The following is a 14,167-nucleotide window of genomic DNA, read 5'->3' as shown; positions in this document are numbered from 1 at the left end:
TACAGAAGACCATTTAACAACTCTTGCTCAGCTACAATTGAAAAATTAATTTAAGGGCCTTGTTCCAAATAGAAATTTTCAGACAAACTTCCCAGCCTCAGCCCATTTAAAGTTAAAATAAAAAAAAGGCAAGATAATTGGCGTAAATGACTACAAAGGAGCCCAGAGGATGCTCTGGAAAGCTGAGGGTTGAGAGCTTCATGCAGAAAGCCTTGATAAGATGTCTAGACTATCTGTAATCTGCTGATTGTGAGGAAAACCAGGTTAATAAGAAAACTTGTGAGGCCAACGGCTACAGGAATTGAAAAATGCGTGTGAAATTCGGGATGACGTGTGGGAACAGGGATTCCAACACCCCTTTACTTTAGTTCACAGCACTAATTATCTACGACCCCAGTGACATTTAGGAGTGACTCCTATCACAGATGCAAAAACGCCACAGGAAGGAGGGGGACAAACGTCTTTAAGCGTCAAAAGGGAATTGTAAAAATGAGGGCAGGAAGAAGACAGGAACTAAAAAACCCATTACACCTAGTTCTTAGTATGGACTGAGTTGAACATGACAGCACCAGGGGAGGAGACAAGGCAAGCAGGCTGCCCTTTGTGCAAATAAAAAAAACTGTGTCCTTTTTTCAGGTGGGCTCTGGGCACTAGAGGGGTGGAGAGGCACGGACTATGTTTCAGTCCCTTTTACCTCTTTCGCTGGGCAGCCTTGTGCAGTGAACAACCTGTACAACTTGGGAAAATTACGGTTAGTAGTTTAGTTAAAGGATGAGTGACGTGAATCTATTTGTTTGACCTGAATGATTCAATGGTAAAGCGTAGACAATTTGGTAAAGAAACAGTCACAGTTTCATTTAGTAAACCACTTGTTAAATTATCTGAACTGAGAATATTAAGGGACTGCATTAGAAAAAGTTCATTTACATCTTGGTTATTATTTTCATCAAGAGTTGAGAAATCAGTCACAAAATAACCCATAAAGGAATGAGATATTAACACCTGTGATATTGTGATTTATAATACGAAATATATATATATTTGATCTTAGATCCCATTTCTGGCCAGAGCTCCTAAAACCCTTGGAATTTCTTAAGTGATGAGAGCTATAAAGGTGTCTTTTGTTATGTTAATGAGGCAACTTTGGGACCAGCACCTCAGGATGGGGTTCCTTGCAAGGGGAGCTGACCATGTGATTAGAGCGTTGGGACTTTCCGGTCTACCCATCCCCCTACCCCCGGGAGAGGAGAGGGGCTGGAGATTGAGTTCAGTCACCAATGGCCAGTGATTTACTCAATCATGCCTGTGTAATGAAGCTTCCATAAAAACCCCAAAGGATGGGGCTGGCCCCGTGGCAGAGTGGTTAAGTTCGCGCGCTCCGCTGCAGGCGGCCCAGTGTTTCGTTGGTTCGAATCCTGGGCGCGGACATGACACTGCTCATCAAACCACGCTGAGGCAGCGTCCCACATGCCACAACTAGAAGTACCCACAACGAAGAATATGCAACTATGTACTGGGGGGCTTTGGGGAGAAAAAGGAAAAAAATAAAATCTTTTAAAAAAAAAAACACCCCAAAGGATGGGCTTCAGAGAGCTTCCACGTTGGTGAACACGTGGAGATTCGGGGAGAGTGAGGCACAAGAAGGAGGCATGGAAGCTCTTACCCTTTTCCCCATACCTTGCCGTATGCATCTCTTTCACCTGGCTATTTGAATTATATCTGTTTATAATAAATCAGTAATCTAGTAAGTAAAATGTTTCTGAGTTCTGTGAGCCGCTCTAGCAAATTAAACAAACCCAAGGAGGGGTTTACTGGACCCTCCCATCTATAGCTGGTCGAAAAGCAGCACAGGTGACAACCTGGACTTGCAACTGGTTTCTGAAGTGGAGGTTGGGTGAGGGGGCATTCTTGTGGGACTGTGCCTTCACCTGTGAGATCTGAGGCTATCTCCAGGTAGACGGTGTTGGAATTGAGTTGAGCTGGAGGACACCCAGCTGGTGTCTGAGAATTGTTTGATGATGTAAAATGACACTGCCTATACACACATTGGAAATGGGTGCAGAACATATTTTAACACCAGACACAATGAACATTACTTTTCTATTTCTCCACAGAGTGACTGCCTGCTTCCTTTCTTCCTAACACATTTAGAAATCTGTCAGTCCTAACGGCCTCAAAAGCTGCAACTTTATAGCAGAGCTCTTCTTCAAAAGGAGGACTGAGGTGGCTGGGACTCCCACTGAGATCAAACATAAAGTGCCTTTTCCACTTTTTCCTGGGCCCACCCCTCTCCCCATCGAGTCCCTCTGGCAAGCGCATTGATTTTACTTATAACTGAGTCAGCATCTTGAAAAACAGTTTGACAGCAGAATATGAACTCATTGAGATATTTTTAATTACCTTATTGGTTTACTCCCCACTCACTCTCACACCTTCCCCAGTTAAGTACTAGCATCCAAATATCCCAGAAGCCATGAATGAATGCTCAGGAAACTTGCAGCTTCTATGAGAAATACAGCAAGAAATCAGGCCCTGTTGATTCTAGTAAAGGCAAAACTGACCCAGGTTGCCTAGAGAGGTCTCAGCCCACCAACAAAGGTGTGAACACCTGCTGCCCAGCTTCTGACCACCCTGGGGGAGGAGGGGATGAATGACAGCAACATTCTCCTGGGGCCAAGGACACAAAGCAAGAGGGAGGGCTGAGAAGAACTCTGGAACAGAGAGGGCCTTCACTCACCCATGGGGAGAGTGGGTGAGGAAGGCACGGTAATGCAGAGAAGAAAGGCTGCTGACTCCTGGCTTTGGTTACTCCACATAAGCACCTAGATCTGGAAGGTATGCTTCAAAGAGATTACCTGCATCCAGGTTTCAATACCTCACAGCAGCACTTTTCTTTTCTTTTTTTTTGAAAGATTCGCCCTAAGCTAACATCTGTTGCTAATCTTCCTCTTTTTTTCTTTCTCCCCAAAGCCCCAGTACATGGCTGTATATCCTAGTTGTAAGTCCTTCTAATTCTTGTATGTGAGAAGCCGCCACAGCATGGCAAGTGACAGACGAGTGGTGTGGTTCTGCAACCCAAAACAAACCTGGGCCGCTGAAGGGGAGCGTGCTGAACTTTAACCACTAGGCCATCGGGGCTGGCTCACCTTTTCATTGTACATTAACAAAATCCTAACTTGAAATTACCTTAAATACCTAAAGATGCCTCTGGAAAAGGTTTTCTTCTTCAAGGAAAAAAAAAGTGAGTCTTTCTTACCTCAATAATGTAGAGGACCACGTTCTTGTAGAAGCAGTACAATATGCACTTGGTCACCCGATTGTAGCTCCAGGCGCCGTGAACCAACAGGAGCTTCTCCAAGTAGGAAAACTGAAAAAGGAAAGTAACACGTTCAGAAGAACCAAACATATAGGCGTAAAAGTCACAAAATGTCTCTCTGAGCAGAAGGCAGACGAGTAGCAGAGGAAACCAGATTCTGCAGGTAACCGGAGAAACCTGTTCACTAAAGGCAGAGCTTTCAGACCCAGTAAGAACAACTAAAATCTCCTCTTAAATCTACACAATTATTATTTCCCCAAACACGCTGCTGGATTTGGTTATTCTCATGAATTTCTATTTACCCAAATGCCTCTTTAAGAGCTTAAATATTAAAGGAAGGTGGACATCTGAACTGGAAGAAAAATATAGTGGGAATCAGACGCCTCTTTAATCACAAAATTTATAGTGACACCAGGAGCAAGGGACAGGGACACTCGTCCACCAACACTCTTTTAAACAAAAGGACACACATATATACACGACCTATTTCCATCGTCAATCTGCAGGTTAAAAACAATTACGCATGCACAGACACACACACACACACACACTGCCTCCTTCTCTATCTATTTTGTTGCCCTTTTTGCCTCCAAATAGTACAGAGCACCTCTTGCTAGAGTACTATGTGGCCAGGAAAAACAAAACACCAACAGGCAGGTCACTGGTACTATGTCAAGAGTGATGTATTGGCTTTGGCAATTTGAAACATTCAGCGATATTCCAATAAAATATTAGAGTCTTCTTTGGGGCAAGGGGTCATTGGGCATCACTCAAATCACTTCTCCTCAGCCTCCCCTTAGCCTGGCTTTGCCTTCCGTGTCCTAGTTCTCGAAGGTCCCAAAACCGTGAACATTGCGCTGGAGGGGGCAATTGAGTTTTTTCAGTTTTGTAGATTGTGTTGTGCTTTGGCATGGTGCACTGTCAGGGGAAATCCTGTTTAAATTCACAGCTTCTATACATTCGATTAGCCTCAAACAGCACTGAGTTCCCCGTTGGTTGCCCTGACCTTCAACTGTAATCCCCTGTTCTGAGTCTCAGGGCCATCCACAAGCTCAAATCCCCTATTCTCCCAGGAGAGATAATCAGGCTGCATTGAGAACATCCACAAACACTGGAGATTCTTTTGCTTTTGTAAACTTCCTATTAGTTTCAGTTTACTTTTGAAATTAAATTTGTAGAAAAGAAAGACTCTTACTGAAAATACAGTATTTTTTTAAAAAACAGTTCTCTCAAAAGGAAGCCACATAATTTCCACTAGCACCAAAGAAGGGAACTCAATCCGATATGACATCACCTTTCAATGAGTTGTTCCAGAAGATCAGGGTAAGGCAGGTCACTCATCTCTGGACTCCAAAAGCTAAACGACAACTTCAAAATGGCAGGAGTAGGTGCATATGGAAAAATAAAACTCCCCATAAAGGCTCATTAAGGATTCCAAAGGGGAATGGGGAATCATAAAATAACTAGCTAAACAAATAAAAAGGAAGTTAGGATGTGACCTAGACCCCCCGATGCTCAACTTCAATGGGCACAGAGAACATCTGCTGGAGTCATCCGCAGGACTCAGCCTCAGCGCTGCATTGATTTGTTTTCAGGAAAAGAAACATAGATCCTAAATCAAAACGCTGTTTTCATGAGGCCATTCAAAAAGCATTAAGGTAGGGGGCAGGAACGATTCTCTCTGAGGAGAACAGGCCGCTGAGGGCAAGAGGCGCCGGCACAGGCTGCCCACAGGCTAAGCAGCAAATCCGGGGTGGCGGTCAGCGCCGGGGCTGCCCCGGTGGGTAAACGGACAGGCAGGCGGAAGGGCAACGGAACCAGAGCGTTGCGTGCTTCCTAATTTTCCCAAGGACAAGCCTTCGAGCTCAGTTCTTTTCTTCTGTACACAACCCTCCAGGGCATTTTCTCAAAAACTCAATCAAAAATTTATTCATCCATATTAAAATAAAAAGATAAAGCACAAGGTGTTAACTTCAACCAAAGATATTTACCATTTCATTAGGGGCCAAGAAATTCATCAAAATGCGGCACTTCCCACTTAGCAATTAAGGCGGAGGAGGCACACTGCCAGGCGGAGGGTGTGGAACAAGGAGGGATGCTGCCCTGAAAGAAGGGCATCTCTGCCCACTCGGCACAGGACCGCGGACAGGAGAGAGGAAGACCCACAGACCCACGGGCGTGCCTCAGTTCCTCTGGCAGAGGCGACTACTACGCTGGAGGGGCAAGAAAGCCCCTCAGCAGAGTTACAAAGTCCTGCCCCCTCTCCACCCTTCTGTGATGCTTTTAATCTGAAGAGAGCAATTGCTCGGTTCCTCATCCTGTGAGTATGCAGTTTCAATAAAGCAGGTCATGGAATCTCCCTTCTCAAGGCATTTTAAAGAAAAAGACAGACAAATATTTGCCTGGAACTCCTAGGAAACCTCTAAAGATCCCTTCCAGCCATATGATGCTATAACTCAAGTATTTAATAATGCTGGGGTATATAACATCTATGGTTGCTGACAGACTACAGGAAGCGTGAGTCCCACAGGCCTTAGAGTAGTTGACTCAGGAAAGTAAACGGGCAGGTGTGCGGGGCTGGTCCCCAAGGTCACACGCAGGGCTGGTGTTCTCTGACCCTGGATTCCTGGACTTGAAGCAGGTCACCTAATGTGAAGGAGCCCCAGTTTTCCCACCTGTAAACTCAGAATTCCTTTTCCTACCTACTTTAGCAATTATTTTGAGGATTTATTTGACGTCAACAAAGGAACAGGATTGCTATGGCGCACTTTTCAGAGCCATGAGGATTTTGTGATCCCTCTGTGTTTGCAGGACCTGGAGCAGAGAGAGGATCTGAGAGGTGATCTAATGCAGAGCCCTCTCTTGGGGAGGTGGAGCCCCCAGGCTACAGAAGACCAGCCTGCAGCCCTGGGCTTGTTGGAAGCTCTTTCCTGTTTTATAGGCAGGCCCTGGTTTCAGCTTGAAGGGAGAAAAAGCCATTATTACTGGTGTTCATGTGATTAAGGTTGACACATTCTTCAAAAGACTAAACATGAGGGAACTCTAGCTAAGCAGCAAACACACAGGCATGCAATCACGACACACTGCGATCTGGAGACCGGAGCAAACGACGTGTGTGCATTGTGATGTCTAGATTTTCTAGATGGTCAACTGATCTAGATCCGTACCCTAGGGGTCAGGAGGTTAGTTATTTTCCTTCACTTTTTGGCTGTCATTAAGGAGTAGACAATTTCTTTCATCCTCAGGCCACCTGTACAGTGACCCCCTCTGCACGCAACGTTCGATCCACAGAGGGCGGGGCTGAGACGACCTCCTTACAGAGGCTGTGTGCTACTGACCATGGGATAATTACCACCCAAAACTGGTTCATGCTCTCAGCAATGCATCTCACAACAGCGGTCCTGGGCAGCAGCTGTAAATCACTACTTTCCCTTGATCTTAAATACCTGATGAGAGAGTGTTCCAGCACCTTCTGAAAGAGGTGAGAGGCCAGGATGGGGATTACAGAGAAAGGATATTAGGAGTACAGCCACTCTTCGGCATGAGAAGGCATAAGGAAAAGCACACACAGCAGATGTAGGAGTTGAGGGTAAGAGATTATTATTAGCAGGATCCGAGACCTGTCTGTCAGGAATGACACCTCACCTGGATCACAGAAAGCTCAGGCAATCCCACAGCTGGCCAAAAGAAACCCAACCAGCAGGAGAGGGTCTCCAAACTGCACAAGATCAAGACTATAAAGAAATAAAATACACTGATGGTTTCATTTAGACAGCAACCTCAAAAGGAGCGGCAGAGTTATTAGGGCTGGACTGAAGGTCAAGCACCAACCAGACCTTCATGCCCAGATAACATCTCTGTCAACAGGATGGGACAGCTGGTCAACCATGCCTCTGACCTGTGCAATGGCGTAATCCGAGTTGTTGGTCGCCTGCATGCCTTCGTTCCCACTGATTCCCACACCCACATGGGCTGTCTGGATCATCCCAACATCATTGGCACCATCCCCGATGGCAAGGGTGATGGCCTTTACCCGCTTCTTAACCACATCCACTATCTCAGACTTCTGCAGAGGAGACACTCTGTAAGAGAAGAAAGAGAAATTATGACTACACACATCTTTCCAGAGGAAACAGCTGTAATCTAGATTTAGTTGTATTAAAAGGGCAGTTACGGGACAATTTCCAAATTCAATGCATACGTTTTATGCTCATGTGCAAAGAAGCTTTCAGAAAACAGTAGCTTGTGGCTTTCAAGTATTTGCCAACTTTACAGATGAAATACACAACTCAAAACTAATTTAAAACACAGCCCATTTGTGATCCCTGTGCTCAGTGGGGCCTTACGTGCAAACTCCTCAGAGGAGCATGTGCCTCCTGAATGATAAAGGCTGCTCAGCCAGCTACAGAGCTTTCAGGAAATGTCTTCCCAGTAAATCATAAAACTAGCAAGACTCCATTTTTGCTTTGCTGTACATCATACACAACCTAGGGCTGGCAAGGGAATTTTCTATAAAATGTGCTTTCACAGAAGGGGAAGAAAAGTGGCAGGGCTTGAGAAGTGCAGAAAGAGGACTAGAGTAAGAGGAAGGAAGGAAAACTTCTCCATCTTCATCCCAGAGATGGAAACAGTGTTTCAAGGGCAGCCAAGGAAGAAGGATTTAAGAAGAAGAGACATGGGGTAGAAAGCTTACTAAAGCTGAACTGCGCAGAAGCACAACCCAAAGAAGAAGATAAGAGCAGTCTTTGCCTAAGAGGGGCTGTTTCCACAAGGAAGCAGACAAGGTGGGGTATTTTTTGCAAGCCCTCAAGTTGTCTGGAAAGAAGACCCAATATAAATCTATGGGGTCTATATCACAGCAATGTCAACTATAATGGAGTGTTTGTCCAGAGTATAGGACCAGACAATACAACAACAGGAATATCTCAGGACTGATTTATTTTAAATTCTGAATTGGTGAGCTGATATTTAATTTGGCAAATTTACGGGTAAACTCCTGAATGGCTAAAGCGTGCGCACGCATGCGTGCACGCACGCACACACACACACACACACAGAATAAAAGATCTTTCTGGGTTTCCCAGAGGTATATATACTGGCCACACTCACATATGGACTATGCAGTGCTTGTAAACTAGAATGGACGCTCAAAGACATTCTCAGTAGAACTATGATCTCTCATATGGCCTCCAACCCACAAAAAGACCTAATTCCAACAGAAAACTTAAATTTTACCTTATATTGAATTTTACCAACCCTAGAAAGAAATGTGTTTGGTGAGACAGTAGCTGAATTTAAAGCACAGGTTCTCTGAAAGCCTTTGCTCAGTTATAAAGAAATGAAAATTAGCAAGTTAGAAAAACAGAATTAAGGGTTGAAAGGGCTTTAGGAGCCATGTTGTATAATCTAATATCTCTTTTATCATCTTCACAGGGATTTTCAGTGATGGGAATTTAGTGCCTCCTGGGAAAATTGCAACCACTAAAAATTATTATTACTTTTTTCTTGTTGATAAGCATACTTGAAAGCACTCATTCTGTCGTCTGGGTTAGACTTGAATAAGTCTAACTCTTCTTCCGAATACTAGGAAGCCTGAAATATAAGGACCCCTGTCACATCATTCCTCCTAAATTTAGCTCAGTTTCTGCTGGCTGAACAGCCTCAGGTCCTTCAACCATTATTTAATAGGCATGCTTCAGAACTTAAAATAGCTTCCAAGTATGATCTTCTAGACAGCTAAGAGCAGAAGAGAACAAAATCACCATCTCCCTGGTAGCAGATGCTAGACTTACTTTAACATAGCTAAAAATGTAAGTACTGAAAGGTTTACTATTATTTATTATCGAGCTTCCAGTCACCTAAACGTAAGCAATTTTAACATACAGGGATATCAGCTGGATCGATTCCCTCCAAGTTTGTTCAACTGCTACTTGGAGCCAAGGGCTGATCTTTACATTCCTCTTTCTCATTAAACTTCTGATTGGCAGGCACAACTCAGAGTTCTAATTTGCTACACAAGTGCAATTCTCCATTTCATTTTTGAACTCAACAGAAGCAGAGATCAAATATGGTACAGGGAAAACAACGTAGGATTCAAAGTTAAATAACTGAGCATGACCTTTTCTATGAGTCCTTGTCTTTTCATCAATGAAATGAGGAAAATGACAACTACTCACCCCATGAGAAGGTTGTGATGTGTTTATGTGAAACCACTGTGTTAACTAGTAAGTTAGAATCTAGCAAGTTAGAAAAACAGAATTAAGGGTTGAAAGGGCTTTAGGAGCCATGTTGTATAATCTAATATCTCTTTTATCATCTTCACAGGGATTTTCAGTGATGGGAATTTACTGCCTCCTGGGAAAATTGCAGGGAAAATGAGAATTTACTGCCTCCTGGGAAAATGAGAGAAACAAATGTTATCTCTCATCCCACCTGCAAAACCTCAGTTGTTGGAAAAAAATAATTGGACATATTTGAGAATTGCATGCCATCTGACCCATGGTTCCCAAACTCTGTATGTAAGTATCCTGGGGTGCTATAGTGGGAAACCATAAATTTTCAAGGAAAATAAAGCAACATCTTTTATGTAAGTAAATATCCTGTGAAAAATCAATGTGGATAGGCAATGAGGGAGGCAGCATTCACTCTTATTCCAAGGTTTGAGAAGCTGTGCAGTGCTCAACACGCGTACCATACCATACCATCAGTAAGTGACTAGGTTAAGGATGACAGAAATAAGTATTACTTCTTTCCATTTACGTGCGTTATTGTTTCAAATGTCTGCTAAGTTGTTAGGACATAAACACTTCTTAAATTGTTTGACCTTACCTCCTGAATAGTTAGAAACCGTTCAGTTTTTCTTTTCGCCTAGGGGCTTTGCAAAGGAATTACTGTGGCACTAGGATACTGTGAATCCAGGGAGTCTGGGAACTTCTGCGTTCCTAACTTCTCTCCATGATTACATTAATCATTCTTCAAGTACAATTATTCACCCACTGAAGTGGAACTTTACCAATCAAGTGGTGCCATCATTTCATCTCGAACTCCTCTTCTGCATCCACAAAGGTATCACGAGAGCATGGAGTAGACACTTAAACAGCACTAGGCTGGCCTGAGGCTGCAACTCCTTGAGATTCTATATGCCACCCAAGTAACCAAGCAAGTTGGCCTCTTTATCAGCTGACCTGAAGTGTTCTGGAGAGAAAGGAGGTCCACAGGGCAGAAGGGGAGCCTGCGGGGCAGAAAGCTCAACCACACGAACACCGTGCCGTGGGAGGTTGCAAGGGTTGTGCTGGCGGAACAGGGAAGTTACTAAATAAATTCAAGGTTTTCTTTGAGCTTAAAGTCATTGCTTTTCTGTCAGGGGCTTTAGCAATAAGCCAACCAACAGGAGACAAGCAGCAAGTCAAATACACTCACTTCATTTGCCACTCTGGGATGTGGATCTCAGTAAATCGAGTCAAGTCATGATTCTGATGGCTTAAAGTAAAACTGTGAAAGTCCAACAGCTGCCTTTCCCCAGAAAAGCAAAAATAAAGAGAAATCCTGACCAGGGTATACAAACCAAGTCATATCCCAGTGTTTTAGAAGCATGAAACTCTCATCAAGGATTATTATGCCCTTAGCTGTAACGCCTTGAGAAAACACGTCTAGCACACACTAGGAGTTCAAAATGGACGTCAAAAAGCTAATTTCTACAGAACTGAATAGGCACCATTACACTTCAGCCATGCACAGTATTTTACTATGCCAAGTTACCACAAAGCACAAACTAGCTTTTTTAAAATCTTAATCTGTGACCTGGAATCACAGGCCACACTTAATAAGGATTCCCAGCACATAATACATTCCACCCATAAAATAAGAATTCCAGAACACATCTGAGCCAAGCTAGGCATTTAGGACACTGCCATAACCTATTTTGGTGCATTATGAATAAAAAATAAAATAAAAAATCTTCATCAACTGGAGAGATATTCTACTTGCTTTTTTTGGCTAAAACAATAGATTCCAAAATAATAAAAATGTTTTTTTTCTTTTTGAGACTTAAAAAAAAAATTCAGTCTCCTGGAATATCTCATTTTATGGGATATGTGTTCCTGAAATTTAAAAACTCACTTTCTAAAGTTACTTCAAATATAACACTTAAGTAAAACCTTTGGTAACTGCTTCTATAGAATTAATGATCACGCATTAATTTATCTGATCTCCCAAAGACCTGGTCTCAGAGCGAGTTTCTAAATTCTGAATTGTAATATCACCTGAGCAAACTTAAATGCGTCCCCTTCCCTCTCAGCTGTCAGAGGGGCTGGCCCTCCATCACTGATTTGTAACTGAGCTCAGCTGAGCCAGGGGAGTTACAAGGAACCCTGCTCAGGGCACCCAAGAGAACTTCAACCAGAGCCACCACACTTACTAATTAACCAGATTCACTACAGACTTTAACTGTGGACTTCCAAACTTCTTTATTCTTTATAGTCAGTCCTTATGACTAAAAAGGAAGTATGAAGAGCACGGGCCTACATCAATGAGTCTCAGATTTTAAGTGAGCATCAGAATCACCTAGAGAGCTTGTAAAAACACAGATTCCCATTCAGCAAGTTTGGGGCAGAACCTGAGAATGTGCATTTCAACAAACTCCCAGGTGATGTCAGTGCTGCTTGTCTACGGACCCTACTGAAGTAGCCAGCACTGGCCTGGACGTGATCACAAGTTGTCTCTTACTCAGATGTTGTAATTAGCTAAGCTTACATTTCCACAGCACAAGATACATGCACAACTTCACACAGCGACTTTAACAGTTAGGCAGCAGAAACACTGAATCTCATCTCTTCTTTCAAGCTTCGCATATACAGGTTCTTCTTTGCTTTTAAACCCAACTAGTAAGCACAAATTTGCATTGGAATTTTCTTTAAAAGAGTCTTCTAATCTGAGTGTCTCACATAAGAGGGTGAGAGGCGAAAAATACTAACCAAAATAAGGTATACAGGACCTCATAAGTGATTTTTTTTAATGATGCAGAAACCAACATAAATGATTTCACTTGTGAAAGTTTCCATTTTCCTGTTAACGTAAACTTACAAAAGAGATTTTCTTTGATCAAAAAACATTGAAATAAAATATCTTATTTCTTAAAGAACCCAGTCACCTGACTGAAATTAAAAAAAAAAATTTTAATCTCATATAGGGTTTGCAGATATACAAACACCTAACATGTAAGTCTAAAAATCTAAAAATAACCAAATTCTCCTACCTGTTAACAAGTGCTGCCATGGACGGCCGACCAACACCCTCTCTGACCTGTGTTCTTCTTTAGGTGCATTTAGTACATTTATGCAGAGCCAGCTGCCCAGGCCTTCCGGACAGTTACCCCCTTCTGGAATGTCCTATATCTGTGCTCTGATCCAAAATGTGTGACACTCTCAGATTTAATCTCATGTCCCAGTTGTGGCACATCCCACTGTAGCTCTAAACTCCAAAAGCAGATAATTGTGTCAGCTTGGGTTTCTCCCTAGAGCACAGTGACAGATGTGGGACTATAGGGGAGATGGGGCAACAGGAGGAACAAAGGGGTGTCCAGGTGACCCCAATGGGTAGCTGCAGGCCAGCTTATTTGTAGGCACAAAGAAGTGACATTGAAACTCACTCAGTCAATGGTTCTAAAGTAGATTGAAGGACTCCCTCATTATAAAAACTTACACACAGAGAGGAGCTCTATTCTACACGAGGTAGCCGTGAGAGAAGGTGCCTCAGAAAGATGCAATAACTAAAGCACCCGGTCAGGCTTTGTTTCAAAGAACACGGTGCCTGACCAAGTGGCAGCCTCAGGAGGGCTGGAGCTGGTATGGAACACATCTAAAAAGCAGCATGAGAGCTTACAAAGAAAAAGCAATCCATGAGACAGCGGGTCTGCAGTGGAGCACCACGTACCTAGGTGTCAAATGAGCGACACACACAGACTTTCAGGATGAGCGTTTCTAGCGTTGGTTGCTTCAGCTGTGAAAGGCTCCGTCCTACCCCAGCCTGTCCTCCACAGATTAAGCTGTTGTGGAGACCCCCTTAGGAAGGATTTCTCTCAATCCTTAAAAATTTCAAAACCACATTAGATCAGTATTATAAAAGATGGAATTTCCTACAAAACACCACGTGACTGGAGTCACTATTCTTTCCTTACCTCACCAGCTGCCTCATGAAGAGCGGACAGACCACAAGGAGACAACATGGACTACCAACTACCAATGTTTCAAAAATTCACCCCCAAGTTATGTAATAGGCACATGTATTTGTGTAAACTGTTTCTTCAGTGTAACCGATTGTACCCATTGTGCAGATATGTTTGTCTCTCTAACCTCCACCTTTCATTCCTCTCCCACCCTTCCCTTTCCTCACCCTACCCTAAGTGCTAATCCAAGGATTTACACAGAGGATGTTCAATAAATGGTGACTACTAAAAGCATGATTCTAAGACCACTTACATCTCTAACTGTAACTATGAATAATAGGAAAAAATACAGTTCTACTCAAACAGGAATACATTAACTTCCAAATAAATAAGAGACCTAGAAACATGCTCTTGGTGTATAATCGTGAACGACTACTTCCACTCATAGATGGAGAGAATGAAAGCAGTACGCAATGACTGGACACCTCCATGAGACCTAAATTTACCACCCACGGAAAGTAGTTAGAAACACCCCACTTTTCCTGTGGTCCAGGGATGAACAGTGTTTGCAAACTTCCCGACCAAATGCACCAATGGTCTTCATTCTGTTTTCTACTAATATCCTGTTGTTTTTTGCAACAGCTCTTAAGGATGTACAGCTAGCAATAATCTTTGGCTTCACACAGGGG

The 14,167-nt window shown here is 43.1% G+C and overlaps 1 protein-coding gene across 5 annotated transcripts in view; it reads right to left on the bottom strand.

Annotated features, from left to right (window-relative positions):
• LOC106832434 (phospholipid-transporting ATPase IB) overlaps positions 1–14,167 on the bottom strand; it is a 588,664-nt gene that overhangs the window by 225,344 nt on the left and 349,153 nt on the right. For all 5 annotated transcript variants that reach the window (XM_044777414.2, XM_070520415.1, XM_070520416.1 and 2 more), the window contains 2 exons: positions 7,215–7,398; positions 3,257–3,367 (listed from right to left, as the gene is read on the bottom strand). In XM_044777414.2, the coding sequence (XP_044633349.1) occupies positions 3,257–3,367; positions 7,215–7,398 (295 nt within the window). The remainder of the gene's footprint in view (positions 1–3,256; positions 3,368–7,214; positions 7,399–14,167) is intronic.

Source organism: Equus asinus, chromosome 11 (genome assembly GCF_041296235.1).
Source record: "Equus asinus isolate D_3611 breed Donkey chromosome 11, EquAss-T2T_v2, whole genome shotgun sequence".
Lineage (NCBI taxonomy): Eukaryota > Metazoa > Chordata > Mammalia > Perissodactyla > Equidae > Equus > Equus asinus.
This window is presented reverse-complemented; position numbering and strand designations above follow the sequence as displayed.